This window comes from Colobus angolensis, unplaced genomic scaffold (assembly GCF_000951035.1).
Source record: "Colobus angolensis palliatus isolate OR3802 unplaced genomic scaffold, Cang.pa_1.0 Scaffold152, whole genome shotgun sequence".
Lineage (NCBI taxonomy): Eukaryota > Metazoa > Chordata > Mammalia > Primates > Cercopithecidae > Colobus > Colobus angolensis.
In genome coordinates this window covers 6,874,070-6,888,487 of record NW_012114622.1, presented here as the reverse complement: position 1 = coordinate 6,888,487, position 14,418 = coordinate 6,874,070, and the positions used below count along the sequence as shown (strand labels likewise).

Genomic DNA, 14,418 nt, shown 5'->3' with positions numbered 1-14,418 from the left:
TCCTCCGTGAAGCCCCTCCCCGGGGTCCGCCCGTCAGTCCGCAGCCGCGCCCTTGTCTCCCGGAGTCCGCCTGGGAGCCCGTGCGGCCCCGACCCGGAGTCCCACAAGCCAAGCCTCCCGCGAAAGAAGCATCCATCAGTCCCGCGCTGCTGTTGTGAACCCACTCCATGCCCCCTCCGCCAGAAATACACATTTTAAAAAAGATCCCAATACCCGTAGAAAGGATTAAGATGCGGAAGCAGGATTTTACAGGCCTTTCGAGATCCCGGAACCGTAATTAAGGATCTGTTTCTCGGCATTTGGTCGTTAAGGGTCCAAAAATACGGAAAGGGGAAATGCTCAGTCAAATGAACTACCTCAATCTGAAATAGATTCTGTCCGCTCACCTATCCCAAAGAGTGAAGAGAATGGTAAAGTCAGGTTAAAGGACGGGGGAAAGGTTCTCTCGGAAATTTTTCAAGAGCATCTCTACTGTCCAAAACCCCGTAATTGTGAAGTTCGCCCACCTCCACGTTGGTGATTCTCCATTAAATTAGTCGGTTTAACCCCCAAAGACCAGTTTCCTTCCTCCTGGAGATTAGGAAATCAACAGAATGGCCTGTTTCAACTCACATAATCGTGGAACCATAGAATTTTAGGAATAAAAGAACCTTTGAGATCCTTGGTCCCAACTCTTACACTGAGGAGTTCCAAGAAGTTTAGGTGACATGACCAAGGTTATACAGCAAAGCCCGTGTCTCCCACCCGCTCTTTCCTCCTTACTTTTCCCTAGGAAACAAATGGCTTTCTAATACCTCACACTCAGAGTTGATTTTCTTTAATACCGGTTTCCTCAGGTTCCCTTTGTTCTGAATCAATGTCTAACCTTTTGGGAAACAAACACCTTTCTCTCTGGAATGGTAGTGTCCTTTCTTTGTTTCCTTCATAATCTTAACTAGGAAGATTGAATTTACCACAGATGTATTTATTCCCAGACATTTTCTATTGCAGTAACTGGGGCAGGGCAAAGGGAGTGGCAAATTGCTGCATATATAATAATACACATTTAATCCCTGCTGCTCTTCAAACCGGAAGATGAGTATTTTGGAGAATGCCTTTAAGAGACAAAGGAGGCCGGGCGCGGTGGCTCACACATATTGTAATCCCAGCACTTTGGGAGGCTGAGGCGGGTGGATCACCTGTGATCGGTCAGGAGTTCAAGACCAGCCTGGCCAACATAGTGAAACCTGGTCTCTACTAAAAATGCAAAAATTAGCTGGGCATGGTGGCGGGCGCCGGTAATCCCAGCTACTCGGGAGGCTGAGGTAAGAGAATCCCTTGAATCGCTTGAGTCACTGCACTCCAACCTGGGCGACAGAGACTCTGTCTCAAAAAATAAAAGAGAAAGGATAGTATGCCCTGAGACCACTGGAAATAACACTTTCGAATGACAGTTGTTTTCAAGTTATGGAGGATAACCAGCTGAAAAGTCTTCCAATATAGAAGAACAAAACAATGGCTGCCTTTCAGAGAGCAGCCTATGAACCATTCCTTTTCACTTAGTATTTCGTTACTTTTTATTTTTCTTAAGAACAATAGTCTGGCCGGGCGCGGTGGCTCAAGCCTGTAATCCCAGCACTTTGGGAGGCCGAGACGGGCGGATCACGAGGTCAGGCGATCGAGACCATCCTGGCTAACACGGTGAAACCCCGTCTCTACTAAAAATACAAAAACTAGCCGGGCGAGGTGGCGGGCGCCTGTAGTCCCAGCTACTCGGGAGGCGGAGGCAGGAGAATGGCGTAAACCCAGGAGGCGGAGCTTGCAGTGAGCCGAGATCGCGCCACTGCACTCCAGTCCGGGCGACAGAGCGAGACTCTGCCTCAAAAAAAAACAAAAAAAAAACAAAAAAAAAAATAGGCAAAAGAACCAAATAGGATAAAATCATTACTCAAAGAAGAAAGTTACAATAGTAGATAAATCTTTCAGGAGGAACAAGGAAACTATTCCACTAGAATTTCAAGTTTCAGAATTTTTGCAGACATTTAAGGAAGCCATCTCTAATGGAGGGCTTTCATTCCCTGTATTTGCTACTTCTATGAAGAGGTGGAAATGAGGGACAAGGATTTATTTTCCTTTCTATCGCCTGTACGTTGCTACTCACTACACTATACATTCCAGGAGGGGATTCACTCTTTTTTTTTTTTTTTCCTGAGATGGAGTCTCACTTTGTTGCCAGGCTGGATCGCAGTGGCACAATCTCGGCTCACTGCAACCTTTCTGGGTTCAAGCGATTGTCCTGCCTCAGCCTCCCGAATAGCTGGGACAACAGGCACATGCCACCACACCCAGCTAATTTTTGTACTTTTAGCAGAGACAGGGTTTCACCATGTTGGCCAGGATGGTCTTGATCCCTCGACCTTGTGATCGATCCACCTCGGCCTCCCAAAGTGCTGGGATTACAGGCGTGAGCCACCGTGCCCGGTCTCATCTTTTTTTTTAACCATTACATCGCAAGTGCCCAGCACAGTGCCTGACCTGTACTAAGACATTAGTAAATGTCGCAAAATAAGTAAATGATTAATTCCAGCCCCCCTTCACTTTGTACCTATTGTCTCCTAACCTAATTTCTTTACCTCTAATTTTTTCCCCCTCACATCTTTCTCTTTTTGAGACTGAGTCTCGCTCTGTCGCCCAGGCTGGAGTGCAGTGGCACGAGATCAGCTCACTGCAACCTCCGCCTCCCAGGATCAGGCGATTCTCCTGCCTCAGCCTCCCGAGTAGCTAGGACTACAGGCCTGTGCCACCACGCCCAGCCAATTTTTTTGTATTTTTGGTAGAGGTGGAGTTTCACCATGTTAGCCAGGATGGTTTTGATCTCCTGACCCGACAGAATCTAACTTTGTTGCCCAGGCTGGAGTGCAGTGGTGTGATCTCTACTCACCGCAGCCTCAACTCCCTGGGCTCAAGGAATCCATCCACCTCAGCATCCCACCTAGCTGGGACTACAGGCACACACCACCACAACCGGCTAATTTTTTTTTTTTTTTTTTTTTTAGTGTAGAGATGTGGTTTCATTATGTTGGCCAGGCTGGTCTGGAACTCGTGGCCTCAAGTGATCTGCCCACTTCAGACTCCCAAAAGTGCTGAGATTACAGGTGTGAGCCACCGCGCCGGGCCCTCAAATCTATTCTGAATACAAACATCTAGATAATTTCTCAAAGCCCCTGATGTAGCTCTTTTATAAAGTTTGAGGGTTTTTTGTTTTTTGTTTTTTTTTTAGGGAAAATTTGTCATAGTGCTAAGATCTCTCAAAAATGCCAGTTAGGGGGAGGGCGTGGTAGCTCACACCTGTAATCCCAGCACTTTGGGAAGCTGAGGTCGGGGGATCGCTTGAGCCCGGGAGTTCCAGGCTGCAGTGAGCTATGATTTCGCCACCGCACTCCAGCCTGGGTGACAGAGCAAGATCTTGCCTCTAAAAACTAAACAAGAAGATACTAAAAAAATACTTTAATCTTTTCATTCAAACAAATTACTTAAGGGCCAGGCCTGGTGGCTCACACCTGTAATTATATCACTGAGCAAGACCTAGCCTCTTAAAAAAACCCTCTCTCTCTCCAAAAAAATACAAAAACTAGCCTGGCCTGGTGGTGTACGCCTGTAGTCCCAGCTACTCAGGAGGCTGAGGTGGGCCCTGAGGTTGCAGTGAGCTGTGATCACACCACTGCACTCCAGCCTGGGTGACAGAGTAAGACCCTGTCTCTAAACAAACAAACAAACAAACAAACAAATAAATAAATAAATAAAATCCTTCACAGAACTAGCTCACAAGGAACTCAATCAACTTTTTGTCTCCTTACTCCAATCACTCTCTAGCACTCCATAGGTGCCTGGATCACCTTGTGCCTGAAACATTCCTTAAGTATAGCCATCCAACTTTCTTTCCTGTCCTTACTCAAATATTGCCTTCATGGCGAAGCCTCCTCTTCAGTGATGACCACCTATATTTACACTCCCTGTCTTTATCTTTCTCCTTAGGGCTTGCTATCATCTTAGATACTATGGTATATATTTTCGGTCCCCTTGTCCCTCAAGGTAAGCTTTCAGAGGGCAAGAATTTTTGTCTGTTTTCTTGATGCTTTGATCCCCAGAGCCTAGAACAGGGCCTGGCATGTAAAGGGAACTCAAATATTTGTAAAGTGAAAAAATAAATTTTCTTTTTTTTCTTTTTCATAAACTTACACTGCGAGAAGTCACAACTGTTTGAGATGACCCAGCCATGAAATCCAAGCCCTTTCCCTCAGCTATTCCTCCCACCTCTGCCTCCAAAAATTACTCTGCCCAGCCCAGGCATGGTGGCTCATGCCTGTAATCACAGCACTTTGGAAGGCCAAGGCGAGTGGACCACCTGAGATCAGGAATTTGAGACCAGTCCACTCGTCTCTACTAAAAATACAAAAATTAGCTGGTTGTGGTGGCACACACCTGTAATCCCAGCTACTCGGGAGGCTAAGGCATGAGAATAGCATGAACCTGGCAGGTAGAGGTAGCAGTGAGCCGAGATCACACCACTGCACTCCAGCCTGGGTGACAGAATGAGACTCTGCCTTTTTAAAAAAAAATTAAAAATAGGCCGGGCGCGGTGGCTCAAGCCTGTAATCCCAGCACTTTGGGAGGCCGAGACGGGCGGATCACGAGGTCAGGGGATCGAGACCATCCTGGCGAACAGGGTGAAACCCCGTCTGTACTAAAAAATACAAAAAACTAGCCGGGCGAGGTGGCGGCGCCTGTGGTCCCAGCTACTCGGGAGGCTGAGGCGGGAGAATGGCATAAACCCGGGAGGCGGAGCTTGCAGTGAGCTGAGATCCGGCCACTGCACTCCAGCCTGGGCAACAGAGCCAGACTCTGTCTCAAAAAAAAAAAATTAAAAATAAAAATAAAAATAAATTACTCTTCCCAAAGGAGGCCAGTCCTCCTCGCACTCACCTTGTGTTCTTCGCTGCCGTTGCTCCTCATTAAACCACATATAGGTGTTCCTATGAAGAAATGGCCCTCCGCAGGCTCCGCAAGTGATGCCGATGCTTCTGTCCAAAGCCATGCAGTTTCAAGAAAAAGCTGGGAACTTTTTCAGAGCCTGAGTCACCAACCCATACTCCCCTTCCTCAGGGAAGTTGGTTGTTGTTTTGTTTTTGTTTTTTTCTCCAGTCCTTGGGTATCCTTTCTTACCATTAGACCTTGGGAGAATAGGAGGTACCCTGTCAACCAAAAAGAGCCCCCTAGTTACTAGTATCAAGGAGGAGATGTTCACCAAGAGGACTTCTGTCTCCTCCCTCCCAGGAGATCCTGGCTTGCTTTCTTTCTCTCTCTCTCTTTCTTTTTTTTTTTTTTTTTCTCTTGTTGCCCAGGCTGGAATGCAATAGCTCAATCTTGGCTCACCGAAACCTCCACCTGTCGGGTTCAAGCAGTTCTCCTGCCTCAGCCTCCCGAGTAGCTGGGATTACAGGTGTGTGCTAACACGTCCGATTAATTTATGCATTTTTAGTAGAGATAGGTTTCACTATGTTGGTCAGGAACTCCTGACCTCAGGTGATCCACCCACCCCCAGCCTCCCAAAGTGCTGGGATTACAGGCGTGATCCACCACGCCTGGCTATCCTAGCTTTGTTATACAAATAATCTGTCTTCTTCCCGCAGATCAGCTTTGTATACCTGAGCCTAAGGAAGGGGCAACTGGAATGGAAAAAAAAAAAAGAATCCATTCAGGAGTGTGCCACTCCTACCACTTTGCATAACTAAAAAGCCCACTCATGTAACTCTTTGCAGCCCAAAGATTTGCTTCTCCTTCTTAAAAAAAAAAAAAAAAGAAGAAAGAAACTATTTCCACTAAATTGTACGACAACACATATTTTTAGAACTCCGCAATCTCATCTTCCTCTGAGAGTTAGGTACTACAGCCAGCGCAAGGCAAAAATCTCACATAGTAACATTCATCCTTGAAAATTACCTAAATTACCCATAAAGTATAATATACGTTGTTTTGTATATACAACCTGGACACAATGTGTCTGTATTAATGATATGTTACTTACAGTTAGTCATAAATTAAATTTTCACTTTTCATCTCTTGGAGCCCTTCAGAAATTTTATGAAGATTGTAATAACTGGTTAGCTTTTTCAGTTTCTTTTTTTTTTGGCAGGATCTTGCTGCATCGCCCAGGCAGGAGTGCAGTGGCACAATCACAGCTCACTGCAGCCTCGACTTTCCAGGCTCAAGTGATTCTTCTGCCTCAGCCTCCCAAACAGCTAGGACTACAGGCATGTGCCACCACACCTGACAAATTTTTGTATATTTTGTAGAGATGGGGTTTCTCCATGTTGCCCAGGCTGATCATCTTCTTTATATACAGTATAGTAATCACCCTCTTTGTCAAAGTTTTGCCAGAGCCCTCAATAAGTCATTCAATTTCTTCCTCCAGGATAATGAATACACTAGCATGCCACCCCATCTGACACCCAAACAATCTCTCTGTGATTGGGGAATCATTAAAGTCCTTGGCATGTTATTTCCATAGGTTTTGCCAAAATACACCTTTCAGGTTTGATTGAATCATTGCCCACGTACTTCAACAACTTGAGTGGAAAGTCCTGCCAGCACTCACACCATTTACATTGTTCTTTCTCTCCAGAGCTGCTACATTTAGTTCTCAGAAGTCAAATGAACTTATGATGCAATATAACAAACTAGCATTGGTTTTATATTTTTAAAAATGTTTAAACTAAGGTAATGCAAAACAAAGCAAGTAAGCCTTCAGTCTTGTTTTCATCTCAACATTTCCCTGCTCACAAACCTTAGGACTATTGTTTTACCTACTGAAAATGTCCCTGTGTTTTAGTTTGGCTGTTGAGGCACATTACAGTTGGATCCCATAAATTTAACGTTTTAACCATTTTTCCTATACTCCATATGACCCCACCAAAGTGTTCTTTTCCCTTTCCCCAACTCTAACCCTTATTTCTCCATGCTCAGTAGCCCTTCTTCAAAGTTAAATGTTCACCCTTCCAAAAAGCTTTGATTGAACATCCAATTCTTGTGTGTGTGTGTGTGTCAGCATTTCACTCTTGTCACCCAGGCTAGAGTGCAGTGGCACCATCTGCTCACTGCAACCTCCAGCTCCCAGGTTCAAGTGATTCTCCTGCCTCTGCCTCCCAAGTACCTGGGATTATAGGCACGAGCCACCACACCCAACTAATTTTTTTATTTTTTAGTAGAGATGGGGTTTCACCATGTCGGCCAGGCTGGTCTTGAACTCCTGACCTCAGGTGATCTACCCACCTCGGCCTCCCAAAGTGCTGGAATTACAGGAGTGAGCCACCACGCCCTGCCTGAACATCCAATTCTTAAGTGATATTCATTCACCTCACAAATATTGTTTAGTTCCTGCTATATACCAGGCACTGTTCCAAATTATTTTATTAAATAACACAAGGATAACTATTGTGGCTCAACAGTAATTGAGCCACTGTGGCTCACGTATAATCCCAGCACTTTGGGAGGCTGAGACAGGAGGATCCCTTGAGGCCAGGAGTTTGAGACCAGCCTGGTCAACATGGCGATACCCTGTCTCTGCTAAAAATACAAAAATTAGCCAAGTGTGGTAATCTTACCTACTTGGGAGGCTGAGGCAGGAGAATCGCTTGAACCCATGAGGCAGAGGTTGCCGTGGGCTAAATTGGTGCCACTGCACTCCAGCCTGGGTGACAGAGTGAGACTCCGTCTCTAAATAAATACATAAATAAATGATACAGAGAGATTAACATTAATACAGAGAGCTTAAGAACCTTCTCCAGGCTGGACATGGTGGCTCACACCTGTAATTCCATCACCTTGGGAGGCTGAGGTGGGAGGATCTCTTGATTCCAGGAGTTTTAGACCAGCCTAGGGAACATGGCAAAACCCAGTCTATGCAAAAAATACAAAAATTAGGCAGGGCTTGGTGGCTGATGCCTGTCATCCCAGCACTTTGGGAGGCTGGGCAGATCACTTGAGGTCAGGAGTTCCAAACCAGCCTGGCCAACATGGTGAAACTCCAACTCTACTAAAAATACAAAAATTATCTGGGCATGGTGTGGTACACCTGTAATCCTAGCTACTTGGGAGGCTAAGGCATGAGAATCGCTTGAACCTGGGAGGTGGAGTTAGCAGTAAGTAGAGATTGCGCCACTGTACTCCAGTTTGGACAACAGAGCGAGAACCTGTCTCAGGAAATAAATAAATAAATAAATAAATACATATATATATATTAGCTGGGCAAGGTGGCACATGCCTGTAGTCCCAGCTACTGGGGAAGCTGAGGCAGGAGGACGACTTGAGCCCAGGAGACAGATGTTGCAATGAGCCAAATTTGCACCATTGCACTACAGCCTGGGTGATCAAGTGAGGCTTTGTCTCAAATAAATAAAAAAATGGTAACTATTACTATTCTCATTTTACCAGTGAGAGAATTGAAGTACAGAGACCCTGTCTAATTAAAAAAAAAAAAGAAGAAGGAGAACCAGCTTGTCCAAGGTTACATGGTAAATGATGGAACTGGGTTCGTACCCAAGCTGTCTGGCCTTAAATCTCTATTTCAAAATACAGATTTCCACTAAATGAAGTCTTTAAAATGTTTCTGGAAAACATGTAATCCTAAAGGAGATTTTAATTTCTCTTGCGAGGACTTAAAATTGAGATTTGTGTTCCTGACAGTTCTCAGCATCAAATCATGGCTATGACAAATATTAAACTATGAAAGGAAAGTAGCATTTTATGATCCTCTAAAATGGTACATGGAGAACAGTGGTTCAAGCTCATCTGGTTTCATCTCGTTTTATGGGTGAAAGAACAGAGGTTCAGTTAAGTAAGAACAAAAACTCAGACAGATTTCATTACTTGCCCGAGACCATACAGGTCCAGTCCTCTTGCCTCAGTCATCCCATTTATAAATCAGAATGACTGTCTGTCGTCCCAAAATAGGAACTCCCTGATTTATTATTTATTTATTTCCAAATTCCTTCTTCCCTCTCTTTATATTCCTTCTTCCCTTCAGTCCTTCCATATTAAACGTTGATTGCCTATTTTTAGGTAGTAAATCACCCATTCCTTGTTTCTGAGCTCATGTGCCATGGTGAAATGTATCAGGAAGTATGCAAGGACCTTACGAAAGTGGAGTGTGTTCAGTCATGCACATAACTATAACCAACTACAGCAAAAACCCTGCCTGCTAACACAGATTCCTCTGGGATAGTGAAATGTCAGGCACTTAAAAAGAAATTATTTGAGTGCTGTGGCCCTATCTCAGCTCACTGCAACCTCTGCCTCCTGGGTTGAAGTTCAATTCTCATACCACATCATAATCTATCCTGTATATATGTTAGTCCACTATTCTAGAGGACACAGTGTAAGGAACTGTTCCTTCTACTGGGACAGAAGGGCGCCAGAGTGGATGAATGTGTAGGATAGCTGTGCCTTTAAAACTTTCAGAACAGGCCAGGCACCGTGGCTCAGGCCTATAATCCCAGCACTTTGAGAGGTCAGAGTGGGAGAATCACTTGAGGTCAGGAGTTCAAGACCAACCTGGCCAACATGGTGAAACACTGTCTCTACTAGAAATACAAAAATCAGCCTGGTGTGGTGGCGGGCGGCTGTGATCCCAGCTACTCAAGAGGAGGAGGCAGGAGAATCGCTTGAACCTGGGAGGGAGAGGCTGCAATGAATGGAGAATGGGACACCGCACTCCACCCTGGGCAACAGAGCAAGACTCTGTTTCAAAAATAAATACATACATACATAAAATAAAACTTTCATAACAGACAATAGAAGTGGGTCTAAGAAAATTTGTGAAGCCGGGCGCGGTGGCTCAAGCCTGTAATCCCAGCACTTTGGGAGGCCGAAGTGGGCGGATCACGAGGTCAGGAGTTCGAGACCATCCTGGCCAACGTGGTGAAACCCCGTCTCTACTAAAAACTACAAAAAACTAGCCGGGCGAGGTGGCGGGCGCCTGTAGTCCCAGCTACTCGGGAGGCTGAGGCAGGAGAATGGCGTGAACCCGGGAGGTGGAGCTTGCAGTGAGCTGAGATCCGGCCACTGCACTCCAGCCTGGGTGACAGAGCGAGACTCCGTCTCAAAAAAAAAAAAAAAAAAAAGAAAAAGAAAATTTGTGAGGCTGGACTGGCCCTCTTTCTTCCTTGTTTTTCCTCAGGATGCCCCTTATATTACATTTTGTCTACATACTTGGTTTTCTCCCTTATTTGTTCAAAGACTGTCTCTTCAAACTACTTCAGATTATGCTCTCATTATCAAAAGCACCCCATTGGAACACACCTCTTCCCACCAGGTATGCAGAGATCCTTCACATTGAAATTACTTCTTTCTTTGATCAAAATACTCATTCCCCAACTAAATTCAAGTTTAATATTAGGAAAAGTATGCCTTTTTTTTTTTTTTGAGACATTCTTGTCACCTGGGCTGGAGTGCAGTGACACTATCTTGGCTCACTGCAACCTCCGCCTCCCGGAATCAAGTGATTCTCCCATCTCAGGCTCCCGAGAAGCTGGGATTACAGGCACTTGCCACTATGCGCAGCTAGTTTTTTGTATTTTTAGTAGACACAAGGTTTCACCATGTTGTCCAGGCTGGTCTCAAACTCCTGACCTCATGATTTGCCTGCCTCAGCCTCCCAAAGTGCTGAGATTACAGGCGTGAGCCACCACAGCCAGCCAGGAAAAGTATGCTATTTAAAACATACGTTTATTTTATGTTTTATAATATCCAGAGTAAACAATAGCCCAAACAAAGCCTTTGTTGGAATAAGAAAAAGGCATTGACTCTACTTCCATCTGTCAGAAAATTATCTTTTTTTTTTTTTTTAAATATATACCAGTTTTTTCCTGTGGCTGAGACTAGAGTGCAATGGTGTGATCACAGCTCACTGAAGCCTCGGACTCCCAGGGTCAAGTGATTCTCCCACCTCAGCCTCCTGAGTGGCTGGGACTGTAGGCATGTGCTACCACATCCAGCCAATTTTTTAATTTTTTGTAGAGGCAGAGTCTGTCTATGTTGCTCAGGCTGATCTTGAATTCCTGTTCTCAAGTGATCCTCCAGCCTCTGCCTCCCAAAGTGCTGGGATTATAAGTGTGAGCCACTGCACCTGACCCAGAAAATTTTTTTAATATACCAATTTTGTTAAGGCAACACATTGTTGCCATCTGTTAGAAAAACATCATAATAAACACACACGTCTGTGATATCTGCAATGTAAAGCATGCCTGTCCTCATGGAGCAGCTGTGCTGATACAGTCTTCCTTTCTTGTCTTTTGACAAGAGAAGGAGAATCCTCAGTTAACTGTGCAACTTGGGGCACATTTCATAGCCTCCAAAGTCTTTTTCCTCATCTTTGAATTTGATGTAATTATGTCTACCTTGCATGAAGCTGAGAATTAAATGAGATAGTCAGCTGGGTGCAGTGGCTCATGCCTATAATCCCAGCACTTTGGAAGTCTGAGGCGGGTAGATCACTGGAGTTCAGGAGTTTGAGGCCAGCCTGGCCAACATGGCAGAACCCCATCTCTACTAAAAATACAAAAATTAGCTGTGCAGGGTGGCAGACACCTGTATTCACAGCTACTCGGGAGCCTGAGACAGGAGAATCACTTGAACTCAGGAGGCAGAGGTTGCAGTGAGCCGAGATTGCACCACTGTACTCCAGCCTGAGTGACAGAGTGAGACTCTCTCTCAAAAAAAAAAAAAAGAAGTGGACCCTAATTCCATTCCTTTTGTGGGCTGGACTTTAGTTACTTGTTCTTAACAAACAAAATAAAATGGCAATGATGGTGTGCAACTTCTGGCAGTAGGTCATAAAAATGGCTTTCACCTTGATACTTCTCCAATTACTATGTTGCCAGCCTTATGGAGAAACTCATTTGGCAAGGAACTGAAGCCTTTGGTCAGTAGCCATATGAAAGAGCTTGGAAGCAGATCCTGCAGCCTTAGTCAAGCCTTCAGATGAATGCAACCCTGGCCAACGTTGAGTGCAACCTCCTTAAAGACCCCAAACCACACAAACCCAGCTTAGCCTCTCCTGACGTCCTCATCCACAGAAACCATGAGATAGATGGTTGCTGCTTTAAGCTACTCAGTTTTGGAGGTAATGTGTTCTGCAGTAAGTGATAACTAATAAAATCGCCCTGTATGTACTAGACAGTGTTCCAGGCACTGAGGATGTAATGATGAACAGTATAGACACAATCTATGCCCTCATGTGGCACTTACATTCTAATGGGGCTGACAGAATATAAACAAGTAAAGAAAGAAATAAAGCCAGGTAGCAATACATACTCTAAGAAATACAAAGCTTGCCCAGGCACAGTGGCTCACACCTGCAATCCCAGTGCTTTGGGAGGCCAAGACAGGCGGATCACTTGAGATCAGAAGTTTGACACCAGCCTGGCCAACGTGGTGAAATACACGTGGTGAAATACTAAAATACAAAAATTAGCCAGCAGTGGTCATGCACACCTATAATCCCAGCTACTCGGGAGGCTGAGGCAGGAGAAACGCTTGAACCTGGGAGGTGGACGCTGCAGTGAGCCAAGATCACGCCACTGCACTTGAGAGTGAGACTCACTCTCAAGAAGAAAAAGAAAGAAAGAAATACGAAGCCAGATGGAGATATAGAGAGTTCCTAGGGATTGAAGAAGAGACGTGGTGATGAGAGTGGAGTGAAGCATTTTTAGATAGGATATACAAGGAGATAGCTTTAAGTAGAGACCTGAATGATATGAAGGAAGAATTATACCATTATGTGATGGAATAGTTTTGGTTTTTGTGGTGGTCATTGTTTTTTCAGGCAGATGAAATAAAAAATGTAAAGACTCAAAGGCAGAAAAAAACTTGACATATTCCAGGAGCAGTCAGAAAGCCAGGGTGGCTTGGGAGGAGGAACCAGAAAGAGTGGTATGCGATAGGGTCTGTGAGTAGCAAGAGAGACCATATCCCTTCCCTTTCTGAACCCAGCCAAAGCCAACCACTGAAAAGGGAGTAATACCCATGTTCTTTACTGTGAGCCACAAAGCCTCTGTCTCTGCCTCATCCCCTACCATGCTACCCACCTTGGTTATTGCTTTCTGGGCACACTGGCCTTTGGTTAGCATTTATCACATCCAAAAATATCTTGTTAATTTTCTTACATATTTGTTTATTTTGTGTGTTTTTTTTTGTTTTTTTTTTTTTTGAGACAGAGTCTCACTCTGTCGCCCAGGCTGGCGGTGCAGTGGCGCGGTCTCGGCTCACCCCAAGCTCCGCCTCCCGGGTTCACGCCATTCTCCTGCCTCAGCCTCCCGAGTAGCTGGGACTACAGGCGCCCGCCACCACACCCAACTAATTTTTTTATTTTTTAGTAGAGATGGGGTTTCACCATGTCGGCCAGGCTGGTCTTGAACTCCTGACCTCAGGTGATCTACCCACCTCGGCCTCCCAAAGTGCTGGAATTACAGGAGTGAGCCACCACGCCCTGCCTGAACATCCAATTCTTAAGTGATATTCATTCACCTCACAAATATTGTTTAGTTCCTGCTATATACCAGGCACTGTTCCAAATTATTTTATTAAATAACACAAGGATAACTATTGTGGCTCAACAGTAATTGAGCCACTGTGGCTCACGTATAATCCCAGCACTTTGGGAGGCTGAGACAGGAGGATCCCTTGAGGCCAGGAGTTTGAGACCAGCCTGGTCAACATGGCGATACCCTGTCTCTGCTAAAAATACAAAAATTAGCCAAGTGTGGTAATCTTACCTACTTGGGAGGCTGAGGCAGGAGAATCGCTTGAACCCATGAGGCAGAGGTTGCCGTGGGCTAAATTGGTGCCACTGCACTCCAGCCTGGGTGACAGAGTGAGACTCCGTCTCTAAATAAATACATAAATAAATGATACAGAGAGATTAACATTAATACAGAGAGCTTAAGAACCTTCTCCAGGCTGGACATGGTGGCTCACACCTGTAATTCCATCACCTTGGGAGGCTGAGGTGGGAGGATCTCTTGATTCCAGGAGTTTTAGACCAGCCTAGGGAACATGGCAAAACCCAGTCTATGCAAAAAATACAAAAATTAGGCAGGGCTTGGTGGCTGATGCCTGTCATCCCAGCACTTTGGGAGGCTGGGCAGATCACTTGAGGTCAGGAGTTCCAAACCAGCCTGGCCAACATGGTGAAACTCCAACTCTACTAAAAATACAAAAATTATCTGGGCATGGTGTGGTACACCTGTAATCCTAGCTACTTGGGAGGCTAAGGCATGAGAATCGCTTGAACCTGGGAGGTGGAGTTAGCAGTAAGTAGAGATTGCGCCACTGTACTCCAGTTTGGACAACAGAGCGAGAACCTGTCTCAGGAAATAAATAAAT

The 14,418-nt window shown here is 45.1% G+C and overlaps 1 protein-coding gene across 2 annotated transcripts in view; it reads right to left on the bottom strand.

The window, feature by feature from the left end:
• Positions 1-581, bottom strand: part of HIPK3 (homeodomain interacting protein kinase 3) — a 99,211-nt gene extending 98,630 nt beyond the window's left edge. For both annotated transcript variants that reach the window (XM_011936371.1, XM_011936373.1), the window contains exon 1: positions 507-581. In XM_011936371.1, coding sequence (XP_011791761.1) covers positions 507-528 — 22 coding nt within the window. In that variant the 5' untranslated portion in view covers positions 529-581. The remainder of the gene's footprint in view (positions 1-506) is intronic.
• Positions 582-14,418: the final 13,837 nt, after the last annotated feature.